The sequence below is a fragment of the Panthera uncia genome (genome assembly GCF_023721935.1).
Source record: "Panthera uncia isolate 11264 chromosome A1 unlocalized genomic scaffold, Puncia_PCG_1.0 HiC_scaffold_16, whole genome shotgun sequence".
NCBI classification, from domain to species: Eukaryota; Metazoa; Chordata; class Mammalia; order Carnivora; family Felidae; genus Panthera; species Panthera uncia.
This window is the reverse complement of record NW_026057576.1, coordinates 49,193,368-49,211,777: the sequence shown is the minus strand read 5'-3', so window position 1 is coordinate 49,211,777 and position 18,410 is coordinate 49,193,368. Positions and strand designations below refer to the sequence as shown.

Genomic DNA, 18,410 nt, shown 5'->3' with positions numbered 1-18,410 from the left:
AATACTAAGATGGGAAGTAAACATTGAGTGAAGAGGGGGAGGGAAGGGATATGAAATCAATAAGATGGGAGTGCAGTTCTTGCTCTTGGAGTACTCATTGTATAATATGGCAGACATGCCACATTCATATAATTAAGTTGCATTGTAATAAGTTACAGAATGACTTCACCTAGGTGATATGTGAGGAGGGAAAAAGTCTTGAAGAAAGGTTGTCAGGAAAAAGTGACAAAGAATCAAATGTCCAAAGTTATGGAGGCCTGCTGTGTTTGGGAACTGAAAACTAGTTGATAAGGGCTGACAAAGCAAAAGATTGGGGGTAGGAATCACAAAAGTACTGGGGAAATTAGGTTTCCCTCTCTTTTCTCAGGTCGAAGTAGAAGAGCTCTACTTCTTACCCATAATGTTTAGTTTTTCTTCCCTTCAGCCCATTTGTATTTGTGTACCTTTTACTTCTCTTGTTAAGCTCCTTAAGGTTAAGGACTCATTAAGAATCCCTTCTTACTCATATTCTTTTCTTCCAAAATGTTAAATATTATATTTTGCGCACGGTAGGCTTTCAACTTTGTTGAATACTACATTTTAATGCTTGGCATTTGGTATGATGTACTGTTCAGAATAATTCCTATCACCTATATGCTGCTGCTTCTCATTTACTTTTCTCTCATTTAATTTTGTTGTGACCTGTGATGTCATGTATTTTATCATTCTTATTTTTCTAGTGTCAACAGATAGCTACTCTCTCAAAATCACAAGTAGAAAGTAATAGATAAGGAGACATATGGTCACAAAAGGACAAAGTAAATATAGCTATAAAAATCATACCACTTTAGTAGAACTCCCAAATTAAGTAAATGTGAATATTCATAACCTTAATGGTTGAATGAGGATGAGTACCGTGATACATGTTGAAGGTGACGTAGGTCAGTCTGAGAAGACAGAAGGCATAAAATGTTGATTTTTAAATTAAAATTCTAAAGATCTGGAAGCTACAGAATGTAAGCTAATAGAATGTTTCATACATTGGGGAAAATATGACTGCCTGGAATAGACCTTACATTTTGGGGGGAAAACGAGTTTACTTCTAGGATAGGAGATATTAGTGATTTAAAACTTCTAGGCCCGGGGCGCCTGGGTGGCTTGGTCGGTTAGGCGTCTGACTTCGGCTCAGGTCATGATCTCACGGTCCGTGAGTTCGAGCCCCGCATCGGGCTCTGTGCTGACAGCTCAGAGCCTGGAGCCTGTTTCAGATTCTGTGTCTCCCTCTCTGTCTGCTCCTCCCCTGTTCATGCTCTGTCTCTCTCTGTCTCAAAAATAAATAAACGTTAAAAAAAAATTAAAAAAAAAAAAAAAAAAAAAAAAAAAACTTCTAGGCCCAATTCTTTGGATACTTTGTCAAAAATGAGGTCTTCCAACATTGTGAAGGTTGAGTGGTAGAGTGTATATCAAGGAGAGTAAATGATACCTGGATGGAAGTATTCTAAGGTATCTTTATAATGACTATATTATCTGAATTCTTGGAGAAACAGCTCATGTGTCCAAACATCTCCAGGCATTTATACAAACCACTTCCTTCCTCCATATGCTGATTGATGTTCACATACAGAAAGTAGGTTGATTTCTCCAAATTTTAGGGACCGGAACATACGGAGGAGAGATGAAGGGAAAATATCTTTTGGTAATCTCTCTGATAGCATTACCTGGGGTAATTGGTAAAATTAGCAAATGTTTCTCACATTTTATGTCCCATTTCATTCTCTTGGGTTACCTGATGATGCCTGGTAGCCACAGCTTTAACATACCCCGAATTGCTTGGTTTTGTTATGTTAATAGATTGGTGTATGTATATGCATAATCTGTTTTTACTATTTAACCTTAGTAAATACTAAGTATTTACTTAATGCACCATTAACAGAATGAAATTAAGGCAATTAAAATAACACTAATTGTTTTTGTGTATGCTGTGTTTAATTTTTCAGAGACATTTTATCTTTTTCTCTTTAAAAATGGCAACTCTTAACTCTGTGCTCATCTAGCACAGTGAAAGAATTATTAAGCATTTTTTTGCGTGAGCATTTGGCATGTTTGGTCATGTATTTTCACAATGAATATTTTTCACTTATTTGATCTTCTGTGCCTTGAAAAATTATCCGCAGTTTGGTGATCATTAATTTAGTTAGGATTTTAGTATGCTTTAATTTTTAATTTTCCTAACAGAACTTTTTTGCCTTTAAAACAGTCTTTGAGTATAAAATGATTTAGATTATTGTAGGGGTGTGTGTGTGTGTGTGTGTGTGTGTGTGTGTGTGTGTTTGCATATAGTGGTACTCCTATTAATCTATGAAAGCTAATTTATGTATTTTAATAATTAGAAATTGAGACTTTGGAGATATTATTATTTTCATGCATGTTCATGTCTTTAGACTAAACTTGCCTAAATTTTCTAAAGAAAACCGTGCAAGTCTATTTTATGTTTAAACTCCAGCTTTCTATCTGGTGCATTTTTGGTATTTGATAAATGTAATTTTATTTGGATACCGTATTTTAAAAGTACTAAACTAGTGTTTACTGGAATTTTCTGCAAATTGAGAAAAGCAAACAAGTGTCAAATTTGAATCCACATATAATTAACATGTACAAAAATGATTTGATTGGCAATTTATCACAATGGTTAGCAGTATATCACTTGTTAATTCATGTACTCAGACTCAAAACACTTGTTTGCACATGGAAATAAAAGAGAGGTACAAGCTTCAAATATTGTGAATCACCATATTGCTTCTTTATCACTAACTCCATCTGCCTTGCTTTTCACGATGCTTTTTACATTGCTTTTAATATAGAAAAAATTATGCTAAAAAATAGAAAATGCTAAAAAATATCTCAATATTGTTTTATGTCAAAAGGTCTGCACCACTGTTTTCTGTGAAGGAGAAAAACCTTTGAGCACATAGTTCAAAAATTCTTATATATATGAATGAACCAGTAAAGACATCTTTTTCCCAAAAAAAACAGCATTTTAAAATGCTTTCATCATGTTTCCACTTCACATAAAGAGAAAGGACCCTAGTTGCTATTCATTTTTAAATATGAAAGGGGCTTTGGTTTTTGGTCTTGGTTTTGTTTTGCATTCATTTGTAGGCATATTACTAGGAACTCCTTTTTCTGGCTGTTATATGTCTTATATCTCTGAATTAGCATATATGTGTATGTATGTGGGTGTGTATCTGCATCTTTCCATACATAAATACATGAGGAAAATACAGGATTAAAGAATATTAAATTGTCATTATCTAAAATGGCTTATAATTGGTTGGGAATTGTGTTGTTTGTTTTGTGTTGAAGTTTTGGATGCTGAAAGCTTTTATTAACATTTTGAGTGTCCTCTTTTTTGTTCAAAATAACCATTTATCACAGTATTTACATAAGCAGTAAAATTGTGTAATTGCTACTCACTGGGAAGATTTTAATTTCAGATCAAACATATTCAATAGCATATTTTTATGTAAAATGTATGTCACTTAAATTTTCATTAAGACATTTTGTGAAGATGTTGACTTTTCTAGGACTGCTGCTGCAAGTTGGTTATTTAACAGAATATTTTTAGATTTTAACATAGAGATGTAAAGGCTCTATGCATTTCCTAAACTTGGTGATAGCAAAAACTAGGCCTGTCTTTTAAGAAAAGATTCAAGTTGTATGTTTTTCTGTGTACTTTTCTTAACAAATATGCTAACAGCTTTCAGTAACATTTCTGAATGATTTTTCCTCATTTAGAGAAGAAAGGGAGATTGAAAAATGACCTAGATTTTTGACTTCTTGTTGTTTTTTGTATTTTAAAAAGTGGAAATGTTCACAGATTCTCCATGCCATTAATATTCATAATAATAGTTGCACTATCTATACAATCTATATTATTTACCTTTTCTTTATAAAACAGCAGACTGTTTTCTGTCATAAAACAAATCTGGCTTGTATTGGAACAGATACGTCGTCATTTAAAAGAGTTTTAAGGTTTCCTGCTTGCATTGACTGTCTTAAGCTTTAAATCAATGTCTGGCTCTTAATTTTAGTAAATGGCATGACACACTATATCCATGGAGAGCTTTTGACAAAAACTTATTTATCAGTCTTTCTTTGCTGTATGGTTTACTCAGGTGGCTTCAGTTTCCCTGTAGTAAAATACTGTCACAGTGCTGGTGCTAGAGTACAGAACAATGTTGTTACTGTGAACACATCTTCTGTAGATAATATCCTGTTCCCTTTCTTTGTTGATATTTTTCTTTCTTAAACTTTGTCGCTCAGAGTATCTTTAATGCTAGCCAAGGAGTCAGGGACTTGGACGTATTTTCATGGACTTCCAAAGCTTTTTTTCCCCAGGTGAGTTAACTGTAAGGAACAGTCAAACAATATTCAGGTATTTCAGCATGTATAACAAATTTTGCCTTCTATCTTTTGAAGCCTTTGCTTAAGGTTAATGAAAGACTTTTTGCTGAAAAAGATCGACACAAAGTGCTACAATTGAGTTTCCCTGGTAATCCTTTTCCCTCTGCTTTTGTCAAAGAATGTATTATTAGTTTAATTTGAACTTTTATGTGACTTCAAATTTGCTGTATTTAATTTATGAGTAGCTTCTCCCATAATTACATCCACATCTGGCTTTCTCATCTTGCTTGTTTTGATGGGAAAGTCCCAAATCCATGGCTCTTCTCTTCTTCCCTAGCTTTTCACAATGCCCTTTTGGATATTCATCTGAGAATGGGGTGGGAATGCAAAGAGAAAAAAAATTACAGTGCACTTCATCCGTTTCTTACACTGGTCCCCCGGTCTTCCATTTCTGTATTGGCTAAAGCATGTGTATTAGGGTTCCTTGAGAATGGCAACCATACTTCTATGACTTATTTGTCTGTCAGTTCTTTTCATTCTCTGCACTATAAAAAAAAAATGGATAGATTTTGTTTAACAGTTATTAATTTGTATAGTTTCTTTATTCAATAAAATATTAAATATTTTAATAAAAGTTCTCATATATTGCCTTTCGCTGAACAACTTGCAATTATTATTAGTTTTTGCCAAGACTCGTCTCTTGTGTTCTGCTGAATGACCAAAGTTTGGAAATACTGTTATAACTTAATTAAATGCTCTAAATATATCAGTGAATACCAGTAAAATTGATTTTTCACTAAATCTACTAATATTTGCTTGTTATTTTTGACATCATACCATGTAATTTTTTAAAAACTGGTTGTAAATAGGACTAACTTGCCTCTTCCAACTATGAAATAGCCTGTATTTACTGAAACTGGTTATTCACAACTAGATATTTTTAAATGTTTACTGAAAACCTTGTTAGTGTGGTAGCACAGTTTAAAGTTTAGACCTGACCCTCCATTTTCATTTTGAGCACACTATTCATATGTAAGTTTTTATGAGTATATATGCATGGGTGTGTACAATGCATATTTTAAGTTTATTTTAGACTATAAATCTACATTTTTCAAGTATTATTATATTAAATGTAAATAAATATTGTCCATAGTATGTATTTATACACTTAAAAGTTATTCATCACCACAATGAAATTAATAGAATGTTATGTGAAGGTTAATAGTGGGTTAAAAATTTTCCCTGACCATATACTGAGTTAAAGTCACAGGTACACAGAATTCTTGAATCTACATTTTTTTAACTTAAGAATTTCATTTTTAATTTTTTATTATAGAAAGGAAGACCCTTTAGTATGAGACTACTTAGAGGGATAGAGCTATTTAGTAGTATTTTATCTTGCATAAATAGTATATTAGTGTTTTTTCATTTTTATTCCATGTTTATGGTATTACTAAATATTAATTTAATTTTAATGCACTGTTTAAATAAGTGCCCCATTAGGGTGATCTTTTGTTGTATTTAAACATAAAATAATTTGTAGAGTCTTTACTACTGTATTTAAAAGTACAGTTTAAATATGTTTTAAAGAAGTAATAATGACAATGGAAGAGCCCCCAGTGTGGAACTTTACTCCTTCACAAAGAGCAAATATGAGAAGGTTATTATTTATCTTTATTGCATTCACATAGGGAACAATTTCATTCAGATTCAATAGAAAATTTAGGGCATGTCCTTTTCTTTCATTTTAGAAGTGATTCTTTTATATCTAAATGCATCGTATTTATGTAAAAATGCATCTTTGATATTAATCTCTCTAAAAGTATAATCATCTTTTTCTGTTAATAGCATTAATATATCATTGTTTAGTATTGGCCTAGCAGATCTAGCAGGACATCTTTATTTGTATTACATTAAGGAAGTATGAGTTGTTAAAATCTTATAAGCATTCTTATATTTATCCTTAACTAGTAAATATTAAGATGTAGCTATATTTTATGCACATTTTTTGTCATTGCTATCCTGTTTATAGACAAGTTTCTAGAATCTTCACACATGTTTTCTCTATTTGTAAGTAATTATTACAAAGTGGAAGGAAATGAAGATTTAGACTTTTTTAACCTGTACCAACATACAGCAATGCAGTAATGATGATTCAAAATTATTCAGTTGTGGTTCACAGAGTATATTATTTTTGTTTTTCCTACTGTTTAATATTTCATTAAAAATAAAAATAAAATCAAGTACTATATATTTCTTAAATTGTGGTGGGCAAAAGCCAGAGGTTCATTCGCTCTTTCTGCTATATTTTCTTCTCTTCTTTTAAATATTACTCAGCATTGAAACATTAAAAGATTCTTTGGTAGTCATGTTAATGTGTATACTTCAGTTATTTTTGGATATGTATTCTCTTATTTGATAGTATTAAAGACTTGCTGTAAAAGCTATTAATAATAGGATGTCGAAAGTGGTAATAGATTGTATTTTGTTTATTTTTTTTTTTTCCTATTCAAATTTTCAGGAACCTAAAACTAATACTGATGACTTTTTCAAAGATATAAACTCCTGCTGCCCACAGGAAGCAACAATGCAAGAACAAGATATGCCGTTCTTGCGAGGAGGGCCAGGCATGTACAAGGTAGTGAAGACGGGACCTTCCGGTCACAACATCAGAAGCTGTCCTAACCTTAGAGGTATCCCAATTGGAATGTTAGTTCTGGGAAACAAAGTCAAAGCAGTGGGAGAGGTATGGATTCTTGTAGCTTCATGACTTCTAAATTATCCCTTTTTAATATAATACCAGAGCTTCTCTTTCTTCCAAAGGTTGCCATTTCCATCCCAGGTTTTTAAACGTTAATGTTCTTTATCCTTACTTGTAATGCAAATACTACTAACATCATTTTTCTGTGCTTCTTTTTTAAGTAATTTTATTCTCAATTATCCTTCTGAAAACAGTATTTATATTAACAAAATGATTTGTATTGTATATATGAATGTTTGGTATGTACATATATCCTTTCATTATTATAAATGTACTATGATGTCATGGGTTAACAGCACTTTAAAATATTTACTATGAATTGGTATGGAGATGTGACATATACAAAGAGTTCATTTCTTTGTTCTCATTTATGTGTCTCACTGAAGTCCTGAGCAAATGAAACTTCTTAGTTAATGGTGGCATTTGCCTCAGCTGATGAGCTTGAAGATGTAGTGTGTCATGCTATTTCTCAGTGTCAGGGTCATTTTCAAGTTGTATTATAGACACTACCAATCTAAATAATAGTTTGCTATGTTGGGATATGTTAGGTGCCAAAACAAAAAAAAGAGAGAGAGCGCCACGTGTTTTGGGGTAATGTGTAAAGTTATTTAGAGGTTGTCCTGTGCCTTAAAAGTTATTATTTTTACTGAAGTCATAAATAAGCAGCATTTTACAGAACTTTTTATTGATTTCTGTCTTACCTCAGGCTGTGGTCTTAATTTCAGAAACTAATTTCATGGTAACTTTTGGAATGATTACCCTATTCAAACACTTAAACTTTTTGCTGGTTTTCAGCCTGAGTACCCTGAAAGAATCAAGCCAATCAATCGTGCTTTTTGTTATGTGCTAGGTAACCAATTCTGAAGGTGCGTGGGTGCAGCTGGATAAGAACAGCATGGTAGAGTTCTGTGAGAGTGATGAAGGAGAGGCATGGTCCTTAGCTAGAGACAGAGGCGGAAACCAATACCTTCGACATGAAGATGGCAAGTTGGCTTAAATTTGTGATTTATTCTGATTAACCTTTGAAATGCAGAAGTAAACAACTTTTTTGTGTGTTTATTTTTTAAGTAAAGAGAAAAACTAAAGTTAAAAATTCTTACAATTCTTAAAACTTGTGAAAATAATGGGTACTCAGCACATGTACGAAGAGAGTTAAAAGAAAATGTGAAACATATGAATCCATCTTTGCAAACTATGTTTTCTTTTTTTTCCCATTGATGTAGATTTGTATGACTCCTTATTCTATGCCAGTCCAGGATTGAATGTTTTACCTTTTTTTTTTAACCACTAGATGGAAGTTCACTTTTCAAATTGTCAATCATAGTACTTCTCCTAGGCAATTTCATTTGATTTAATTTTGTCTCAGGATAGGAGCATTGGATAAATGCATAGCATCTTTTGGGGGGTTCCTATTTTGTTGTTAGAGTTTCAGCTTTCAACTTCATCTTTTTCAATAATCTCAGTTAATAAAAACTTTTCTTTATTGTCCCCTTCTCTTCATTCTCCTGGGACAAAAACATGGTTCTTCCAAGTTCAGACCATGTCATCGCTTGGGTGAAGCTTTAACTGATCCTTACAGAGTCAAGAATTCTAAGTTCCTAAAGAACTATATTTACCGCTAGAATAAAACTGATATCATACTGAAGTTAATTTTTATTTCTTTATATCGAGATTGTGAGTCACTTGTGGACAGGCACAGGGTTTTTAATCTTTGTATTCCTGGTTCTGAAACAGTTTTGGCACTTAATTGCATATTAAGTTTTGTAAATACAAGTTGAATCACAAAAATATTAGGACATCAAAATAAGTGGATAAGTCGAGCATAGATTTTTTTCTTCCAAATCCTAAAATTTATAGGAAAAGGTCAGATAAATGAAAGAACATGCATATTTATCCAAAAGAGAATAAATACGTAGTATTTACCATCCAAGAGGCAATATGGCCATAAGTATAAATAGATGTTTTAAAAGTTTGAAACTTCATGAATGACAGAGTACATTTAGACTACAGTAAAACCTTGGGTTGCACATAACTTGTCCTGTGAGTGTTCCGCAAGGCAAGCAAACATTTATCCTAAATGTTAACTTGATAAATGAGCGATGTCTTGCAATACAAGTAGTACCTGACGCCGAATGTCACATGATCACAACTTAGCCAGTGGTTCTTGAAATTTGCTTTGATATACGACTGCTTTGGATTACAAGCATGTTTCCAGAACAATTATGCTCATAAACCAAGGTTTTACTGTATTAACAGTATACATTAAACATTTTTCCTTTTTTCCCCACAATAAGCCTTTGAATAAGTTCTATAATTTTCATTTTACAGGTAAGGAAACTAAAGGTCATGGATTTGAAATGACTTTTGCCTGTGGTTATATAGCTAGATGTATGGCAGATGTATTACCTGAGCCAGAAACTGCATTTGTATTTGAGATGCTGTGCTCATTCCAGCACACTACTCTGTGTCAGTAATCATTGAATAGAATCTGAGAACCTGCTACTTCCCTTGTCTTTACAGACACACTTCGTAATCACAGCTGATGTGATTGTAAAATAATGTTCTGGGTTGGTATACCTATTCTTCATTATGTTGTGAGAATGAGAACGGCTTCATTTGATGAAACTTAGACATTTTACAAAATAACCTTCCCATTTATAATATACTTAATATATATATTACATATTCAGAAGTTCCTAAACATTTCCACTATATATGCATATTCTGATATAAATGAAAATACATAAAGTGAGGTCAGCTTTATATAAGACATAGGTAAATAATATGAGAATGGTTTGGGTAACTATCCAAGTAACTTCCTAGCTTAATTATTTTTTTAACTGTCAATATAGCTTAAGTGTAAGAGTGAACTTTGGAGCTGGACTGCTAGGGTACAGATACCAGCGCCACAGCTTTTCAGTTGTGTAACCTTGGCCAAGTTAACCTGACATCTCTGTGCTTCAGTTTTCTCATTTACAAAATGAAAATAATTTATAAGTTCCATATGAAATCCAAATGAACAAATAATAACATAAAACTAGCAGATGGTAAGGTTAGCTGTTACGATTAAAATGTAAAATGCCCTCTATACTGAAGACTGAGTTTTAAATGGAGAGTTTTATTTCTATATACTTAGAAGGTAGGCGGTTCTTCTTAGTTAAAATGCTTCTTAAATTAGTATATTATTTCTGCTAAGTAAGATATTCAACCCTAAAAGCAGTGTAGGAGAAGTTTAAATTTCTCTCTTTCAACACTTAATGGTCCTTTGCTCTTATATAAAGTGATGTTAAGTTTTTAACGTAAGACCTGGGGTGATCAGGAAAAAGTGTTAAGAAGTTAGTGCCTGAAAATCACTACGATTAGTTGATGTTGTATCCAAATAGTCTGCTCGTCGATATTAGTATGTAACTGTATTTAATGTGGAAGTAAGAGGATTTGGCACTATAGTAATTTGTATGAGGTAGTTAGAAGTACAACAAAACTTTGCTCTTGGTAAAAATTATTTCTAGGTCTTTGATATTTGCAAATAAAGCTAGTAGGCAAAGTTACTCGTCTGGTTAAAAACAGACCTTATACTTGATGCTGAGACCATTCTGAGTCTAGAGGGTAAGAGGGATGCTGTCTTTCCCGTTCAGATTAGTGTCCCTGAGTATTTTCCAGAAAACCTATTCCACTGCTGAAATATCTGACACTAAACACTATTGCCTAAGGGAAGTGCTGGGGGATTGACTTCTTGAAAAAAGTCTAGAAATGTAAGTGAAAGGAAAATGTAAGTGGAAGAAAACACCACATTTTCTAGTTCCGTTTTCTTTTTGAAGAGATCTTGATTTCTAAAAAATATACTCAAGACTTCATTATCTGTAAAGTTGTTTTGATAGAATAGATACTTTTTCTCCTTTTACCTTGCATTTGACAGATTTTATTTTGCCCTTTTTTAGCTGGCATTAATATGACTATTGAATTATGGTATTTGTGTTTTTAGTATTATATCATACAAGGTCTTATGGCCATCTCATTGATAATAAAGGATACCTTAGTTTATTAATTTATGTTGTAAACTGGATAAAATACTTGCCTTTTTTCCTTGAAATAAGAATTATGATACATTTATTGACTTGAGCATGTGTGAATAGCTCTATGTGACCTGATTTATCATCCTTTCATTTAGAGGAAGTGTCCTTATATAATAAGTAAAAATAAGTTAAAAGTTAAATTTTCCACAATTTTTACATTCAGAACTAAAAATATTTTGTATATTAGCATTCAAATAGGAAAAAAAAGAGCATATATTTAGACATTTCTACTTGAGTGCTAATATACAAAATATTTTGATTTCTGGTTTATTGGGTACCCATTTTTATTTTATAAAGTGCTCTTATATAAATCTGTCACAAATTGGAGCTCCTGGTCCAAAAATACTAGTGTGCATTCAATGATGTATCCAGCCACAATGAAAGTAAATTGGCTTCATAAGACCATATCCAGTTTCTAAGTTTCACTGTGTATTTAATAATGAAAACAAAGATTTGTCGTATAATTTGTCAGTATCAATGACCTAATTGTTAGACTTATTATCAAATCTAAATGTGAGGTTTTAAAATCTAACCATCATAAAGTCTTTCTTGGCAACTTTCTCTTCATTCTATGAATAGGGGAATAGCATATAAGAAACTAATTTTATAGCTGTGTCTTTTATTATAGAACAAGTTCTTCTGGATCAAAATTCTCAGACTCCTCCTCCAAGCCCTTTCTCAGTGCAAGCTTTTAATAAAGGGGCAAGTTGCAGTGCCCAAGGATTTGATTATGGACTTGGAAATAATAAAGGTAGGTGTTTGAAAGTGAGTCTTTTACCTACCCAACTTTAATATTTTTATTGCCTTCTCTTTTAACCATTTTTATTACTGTTCACCCACAAAACGTTATTAAAGTTTGTTCCTAGAAAACTAACAATCAAAATGTTTGCAAAGGTGTTCTTTTAGAGTGTCATTTTTACCAGTTTTAGCTTATGTTTGTAGTTTTTGCTTATTTGCTCCTATTTAAAGATACTCACTGTGAATTCACATCATAAATTCAATGACACTGTATCTAGTAAAAGAACTATTGTTTTTATCATTCACTTATTATTAATAGTAGTGTTAATGAGCAAAAGGGAACCTTCCACAATGATCCATTTAAAATCAAAACGTTTTAAGTAATATTACATGTCAGCTTTATTACATACACATGGTTTTGAATGTTTAGCCAAGTTATCTTAGTTAATTTAGAATTATGTGAAATAGGCTATATTCGGGTTTGGTATGTATAATGAAATCAGAAAGTTGTAAAAAGGAAAACAAAAACCCCAAGCCAAAGAAATAAAATGTGTATAGCTGGTTTTGTCTGCAGTATTAGAAGAGACCAACATGATGGACGATCCAAACAATAATTATTTCAGAATAATTTATACTTGCATTTCATCTAAAATTCAGACACATTCCTTTTCTTTTCTATACATATGATCCTGACTCCTTCTAAATCAGCATATTGTCAGCAAGTAGCTTACAAGTGGGATGATGGGTAGGAGGGAGAAGATAGCCTACATGGAAATAATTTTACTGTAAAATGTCATTTACACTAATTCATAGGATTTGATTTCGAGGAACAAATACAGCATCATTAGACTTGCAGAGCAAATGAAATAATGAAATCATCAATAAAATGCAAAATGACATCAATGTAGAGGAGATATTCAGTTTAAAATAAAACCACATGTTGTTTGATATCTTTATTGCTTTCCACAAAGTATTTATGTGAAAGAAGCCTAGCTACAAGATTTCCTTTTGGCTTTTCCTACTCTATTGTGTTGGTCTATCCTGCAGACTTGGGGACTGCCTGCTTGCTCATTTCTGGTAGCTCAGATTGCAACTAACTTGAGCTAGACCTTCATACTTAAGTAGGGGAAATTCTTGATGGTGTTTTCTTCATGTCCTTTTCTCTCTCCCATTATCAATCCTTAAATTAAAATCTCAGTGTTTATTTACTACTACTCTACTTCATTAGTAGTCTGTTTTAGAGCCATGTTTAATTCAAATTGTATGCTGTCAGTCTCTAAAGTGTCTAAATTGTACTGGTGGCTCTCACTTTAAATCAGTCTTCAAAATATAATTTACTTAAATATCGTAGGAATTTAAATCAACTTTTAAGAGACAAACATTGCTGAGAACATTTGTTATTAAATAGAAATAATGAAGGACCGCTTTTTAAAAGTGTAATTTTTGCTTACATTGTTCGTATTTTTTAATAGGCTTTTAAAATACTTATATGGTGCAAAGGAATATTAAGAAACAAATCTAATTAAATATATCTGACCTTTGTTAATGAACTTACCTTTAAACTAATTCCCATTTTTTAACTGTTTATACTGTCCAAGATCAAGAAATTTTTTAATAAAAATTCTTTATTCTTAATTCTATAAAATTCTTCATAATTTCTAAAATCCTTCCTGATATCTACAACATAAATTTTTGAAAAGTGGACATATGTAGCTATGTATACAGTTCTTTCCATATAAGTCTATTCTTTCTTGCTGTTTCATTTGAAGTCTTCACTTAAGAAACTTTATTATATTTAGGGAATATGGCTGGAAAGGTACTGTGTTCCAGTTTTTACATCAACTAATCTAGATATATTTTTTCTTCTTCTCTTTTTCAGTATTATTTAAACTAATACATATAATCTCCTAAAGAAGAAGCTAAGGATCATCCATCTAATTATATTGTTTCATAGTTTTAAAAATATTTTTCTGTTAAAGTCCTGTGTATGTAATTTCAAGGGAGAATGTCAGAATTCATACTTGAGATACTATTCCAATTAGATAGCTCATACTCCTTTTTATCTTATAAGTCTTAAAGATTGTTATATTATCCATCCAAGCAAAGGAGCTCATGCTTTAAGAAGTATAATTTCTTTGGCAGTAACAATTTAAAAAAAGAAAATAATAATTTATTAACTCTAATGTAAATATATTACTAAGTTAATAACATATACTTTGCCTCCCTTCAGTTCTACATTTACTTAAAAAAACGTTTTCATATTATTTGCTTATTTTCTGCATGAAGAGTACTGCATATGAGGTGGAGTTATTTAGTCATTTATTAGGTATTATGTAGAAGACATCATTTGCTTAGATCTCAGTTTACACTTGTATGATATTGAGTCAACCTCTCTATCATAGATTCTTCATAGACTCTGAATTCCCCCACACTGCTGCTCAATGTTGTGTGTAAATTTTCATGAATTTGTTTTCATAGGTGGGCTGTTATATAAGATTATTAAAACAACATAACAACATTTGGTCCCTAATTTGAGAATAATGATCACCAACTTCCACTCATTCCTGAGTTGGCATAGTTTTATTTAGTGTTTAACTTTATCTGAATGTCATAAAGCACCATATTCTTTGCCATTTTGGATGTTAATTAATAACAAGTTGTAGTTTTGACTGTTTTGCCCACTGCAGGTGACCAACTGAGTGCCATATTGAATTCCATTCAGTCTCGGCCCAATCTCCCAGCTCCTTCCATCTTTGATCAAGCTGCAAAACCTCCCTCTTCCCTAGTCCACAGCCCATTTGTGTTCGGACAGCCCCTTTCCTTCCAGCAGCCTCAGCTTCAGAGTAAGTCTGTCAGCCTTACCTGCCTCATCAAACCATTTCTGAAGCTTTGTTCTGAGTTGTTTATCAGTTACTAATTATTTATCAACTCACTTGACTGATTTTATTTCATGAGGATGTTATCCCTTTCCACATTTTTGAAGGATTTAAGCTATTCTGAGCTAAGACATTGTGCAGCTAAGACATTTGTTTTTTAATCACACATTTTTTTATTAAGTATAGTTATTAAAGTATGGCTATTATGCTCTCTACTCTAATTCCAGCATAAACAAATACATACATAAAGCATGTTAAGAAAAACATTTCATTTAAATTTTTTTATATAAAATGCATGACTATACTAAGCATCACTTACAGAGCTAACTTTCATTGTTTTACACTGGATTTTTGTTACTGAGGGATGCCCCAAGAGAATAGACCTATTTCACTATACCAATGGGTAGAGGATAGGTGGTACGGGGCAGGTTTGTTTGTTTCTTTTAAGTGAATTTGGTATCTGTGAAATGTATAGCAACTTGAGGTTTCCAGATTTTCTCAAATTGTCGTTTCTTCTCTTGCTTTTTTTGTTGTTGTTGTTGTTTTTCTTGTTCTTAATGTGTTAAAGTGATTATTTGATTTTAGCTATGCCTTCTAAGATTGCTCTAGCCCTCCATCCATGATGTAATTCACATTGATCTGGAAAATAGACCCAAACAATTTACACTTAACCAAGTGTTCTTTTTTTTTTTTTTTTTTTTTAAACTTCTTGAGGCCTCCACATAAACTTCTCAAAGCTTCTTGTGGTATGACAGCCAATATATTCTTCTTGGCTTTCAGTTCATATATCGGCTGTACAATATATAAACGTATTCACTGAATGAGATAATTCATGAAAGTCCCAGATCACACAAATAATGTTACTCATTAGGATATTATTATCTACCTTAGATAAAGAGTATACAAGAGTATAAACTTTTCTGGGATTGCACTATACATTAGGCAAGTTTAATGAAATTAAGTAGTTTGGAAATATAAGTAGTATCAATTTCTAGCCAATCATTGTCTATATATATGGATATTGAATGTGTCTTAAAAGAAGAATTTCAAGGAAATATGACAGTGTCATGTGTGAGAAGTAGCTTTTTCCTTCTTTGGTAAGCATTACAGATGAAGGAAAGAGAAGTGACAACTTAAGTTGTTCACTCATTTAATGAAGCAATAGTTTTTTTACATTTATATATGCCCAGATTGCAGGAAGTCTTAAAGGTAAAGACAAGAGAAAAAACAAAAAGGAAAAAAATCATAATTAGGCAGAAAATCCATATTAGATATAAAATTTCAAACAGGAAATGACTCTGATAATGTCATAGCAGCAGCAGACAATAGAAAAAAGTAAGGACATTTTTGTTCTACACAAAAAGTCATTTCAAGTCTTCTCAAAAAAAAAAAAAAAGAAAAGAAAAGTGTAATTATTTTTGTTTTACCAAATTATCTAATAAAATATTTCAAAATATAAAGACCATAATAAAATCAGGCTTATTTCTCTCAAAGAATAATAGGTTTCCAACTGACATTGTGTCAAAATAATTGTATGCATCTTGTGTCTGAGTGTTATCAGTACCACTGCTTTCTTTTACCACCGTCTTGGAGCAAATTTGAAATCATGGCCTGAACATATCTCAGTTACCAGTTTTCTGAATCATCGTTTGTCTCTATTCCAACAGTGGGAATTATGTAGCTCTTTCTTCTAAACCTCTTAGTTCTCATCAGAATATCACTGAAGTTTGACTTTACAAATTCCAGAAACCAAAATTCTTAATTTTTAGTATGACCAAAAAAAAAAAAAAAGTATGGAATCTAAAATAGTTTTAATATTTTGGAAGTAAGTTTGAATGGTATTCATCACATCATATTAGGAAAATTAAATATGGCAGAGTGTGCTTATTGTTAAGATTACCTGAGTAAGGTATTCTTTCCTGAACTTCACTGCCATCCATCACACCAGCAGTTCACCTCGCTTTAGAAGATGGCTACAGGGGCACAGAGGGGGCACGCTCTCTCTCTCTCAAAGTAAATAAACTTTAAGAAAAAAAAACAATAGAAGACGGCTACATACTGAACTTCTCATTACTAATTAGTAAAATGAGAATCACTGTTGTCTTACACATTTGTGATACTAAAAGAAAACATTATGTATAGGGGACTATATCTACTAATTTTTTGCTTATATTGATAGTCACTGCTATGTGCTAAACACTGTATTTAAACACTTTAATACATCCTCATTTAAGATAATGTCTCCATTTTACAGGTAAGGAAACAGAAGCTCGGTAGAAATGGTTTTCCCTAGAAATAACATGGTAAAATGGTAAAGCCAGAGTGTGAGACCAGTTCTACTGACTACAAAGGCCATGTTTTAAATATTCAGCTTTGCGTACTGATGAGTAAAGCTGCCAAAACTGGCCTTTGATACATATTTTTAAAATTTCTGCCTACATTTGTCCTGGCACCGAGTCTAGAGTATTAGCTTTGTTTGGGTTGTTTATTTATACTTTATAGTTTAATTTTCAGAATGTAGCATAGTTGGAGAGGAAAAAAAGATTTCCTAAATGTCATAAGTCAAGTTCCCAGTTAAGTATACAAACTCTACATAGACATATATAAACTGCCTCATATGTTAACTTTATTTAGAACCTCTATGAGTGTAATTATCAATAATTCTTTAGTTTTCTTTTCCCAGAGGCATAGCTTTCACTAATCTTTGGAATTGGTACTTATTTTGTTACATGAAAATAATTTGGTACTTTTTTATAGTAGCAAACTTACATATACATAATATGTACACATATTATTTGAACTTTCTAGTGAAGTAGAATAATTACAGAAATAAAATTACAAATTTTCCTTGTCTTATGTGTGTATAGGTCTGAGGGAGGGAGAGAAGTGTATATAGGCTTTTTCTTTACTGTTCTATAATTTACTTTTTTATTTCCAATTATCAGTAAGATTTTGCAATAGGGTTCTAGTGAACTGAAGTTATGAATGATATCTCTGCCATTATTCTGTAAGAATAATTCACTGCTTATTTTCACTGTCTTTATTCATTCCTTTTAAAGTATCATTTTCTGTCTCATAGCCCCTGACAGGGTCTTACACATCATAGGCATTGGAGGAATATTTATTGGCTCTAGATGACTAAGATTATCACTTTCTTCTGTGTAAACCATGAATTTAAGATCATGTGTTTCTTGTTATTTTATGCTAGGTATTCCAATATTAGAGTATATGTTCAAAGAAGAGGAAGAATGTTTCAGTACTAATTAAAACCACTATAATATGACAATACAAAGTCTAATAATTCTGAGTTTATACTGAGTAATGATAATTAGGAGTTTATACCTAAGCAAGATCCTCCAAAACTGAAAAACTTCCAAATGACTGAGGCATTTAAGATCTACTGTCCAGGAGGCCTAATAGTTTGTTTTCATTTTTCTTGTGGAAAAAATGGTAATTAAGACAATTTACTATTCTCCCAGACATTTTCAATATGTAACGTATGTCAAAATAACAGTACTTTCAAGCCCAGATAGGAAACCTCTAGGTTATCTTGCAACAAGTTTTTCTGTTATACCTGTA

The 18,410-nt window shown here is 31.9% G+C and overlaps 1 protein-coding gene across 9 annotated transcripts in view; it reads left to right on the top strand.

Annotated features, from left to right (window-relative positions):
• Positions 1-18,410, top strand: part of MYCBP2 (MYC binding protein 2) — a 283,512-nt gene that overhangs the window by 205,806 nt on the left and 59,296 nt on the right. For 6 of the 9 annotated variants that reach the window (XM_049647093.1, XM_049647090.1, XM_049647089.1 and 3 more), the window contains 4 exons: positions 6,905-7,129; positions 7,995-8,127; positions 11,846-11,968; positions 14,619-14,798. In XM_049647093.1, coding sequence (XP_049503050.1) covers positions 6,905-7,129; positions 7,995-8,127; positions 11,846-11,968; positions 14,619-14,798 — 661 coding nt within the window. The remainder of the gene's footprint in view (positions 1-6,904; positions 7,130-7,994; positions 8,128-11,845; positions 11,969-14,618; positions 14,799-18,410) is intronic. The other 3 variants (XM_049647092.1, XM_049647091.1, XM_049647095.1) reach the window with 3 other exon arrangements.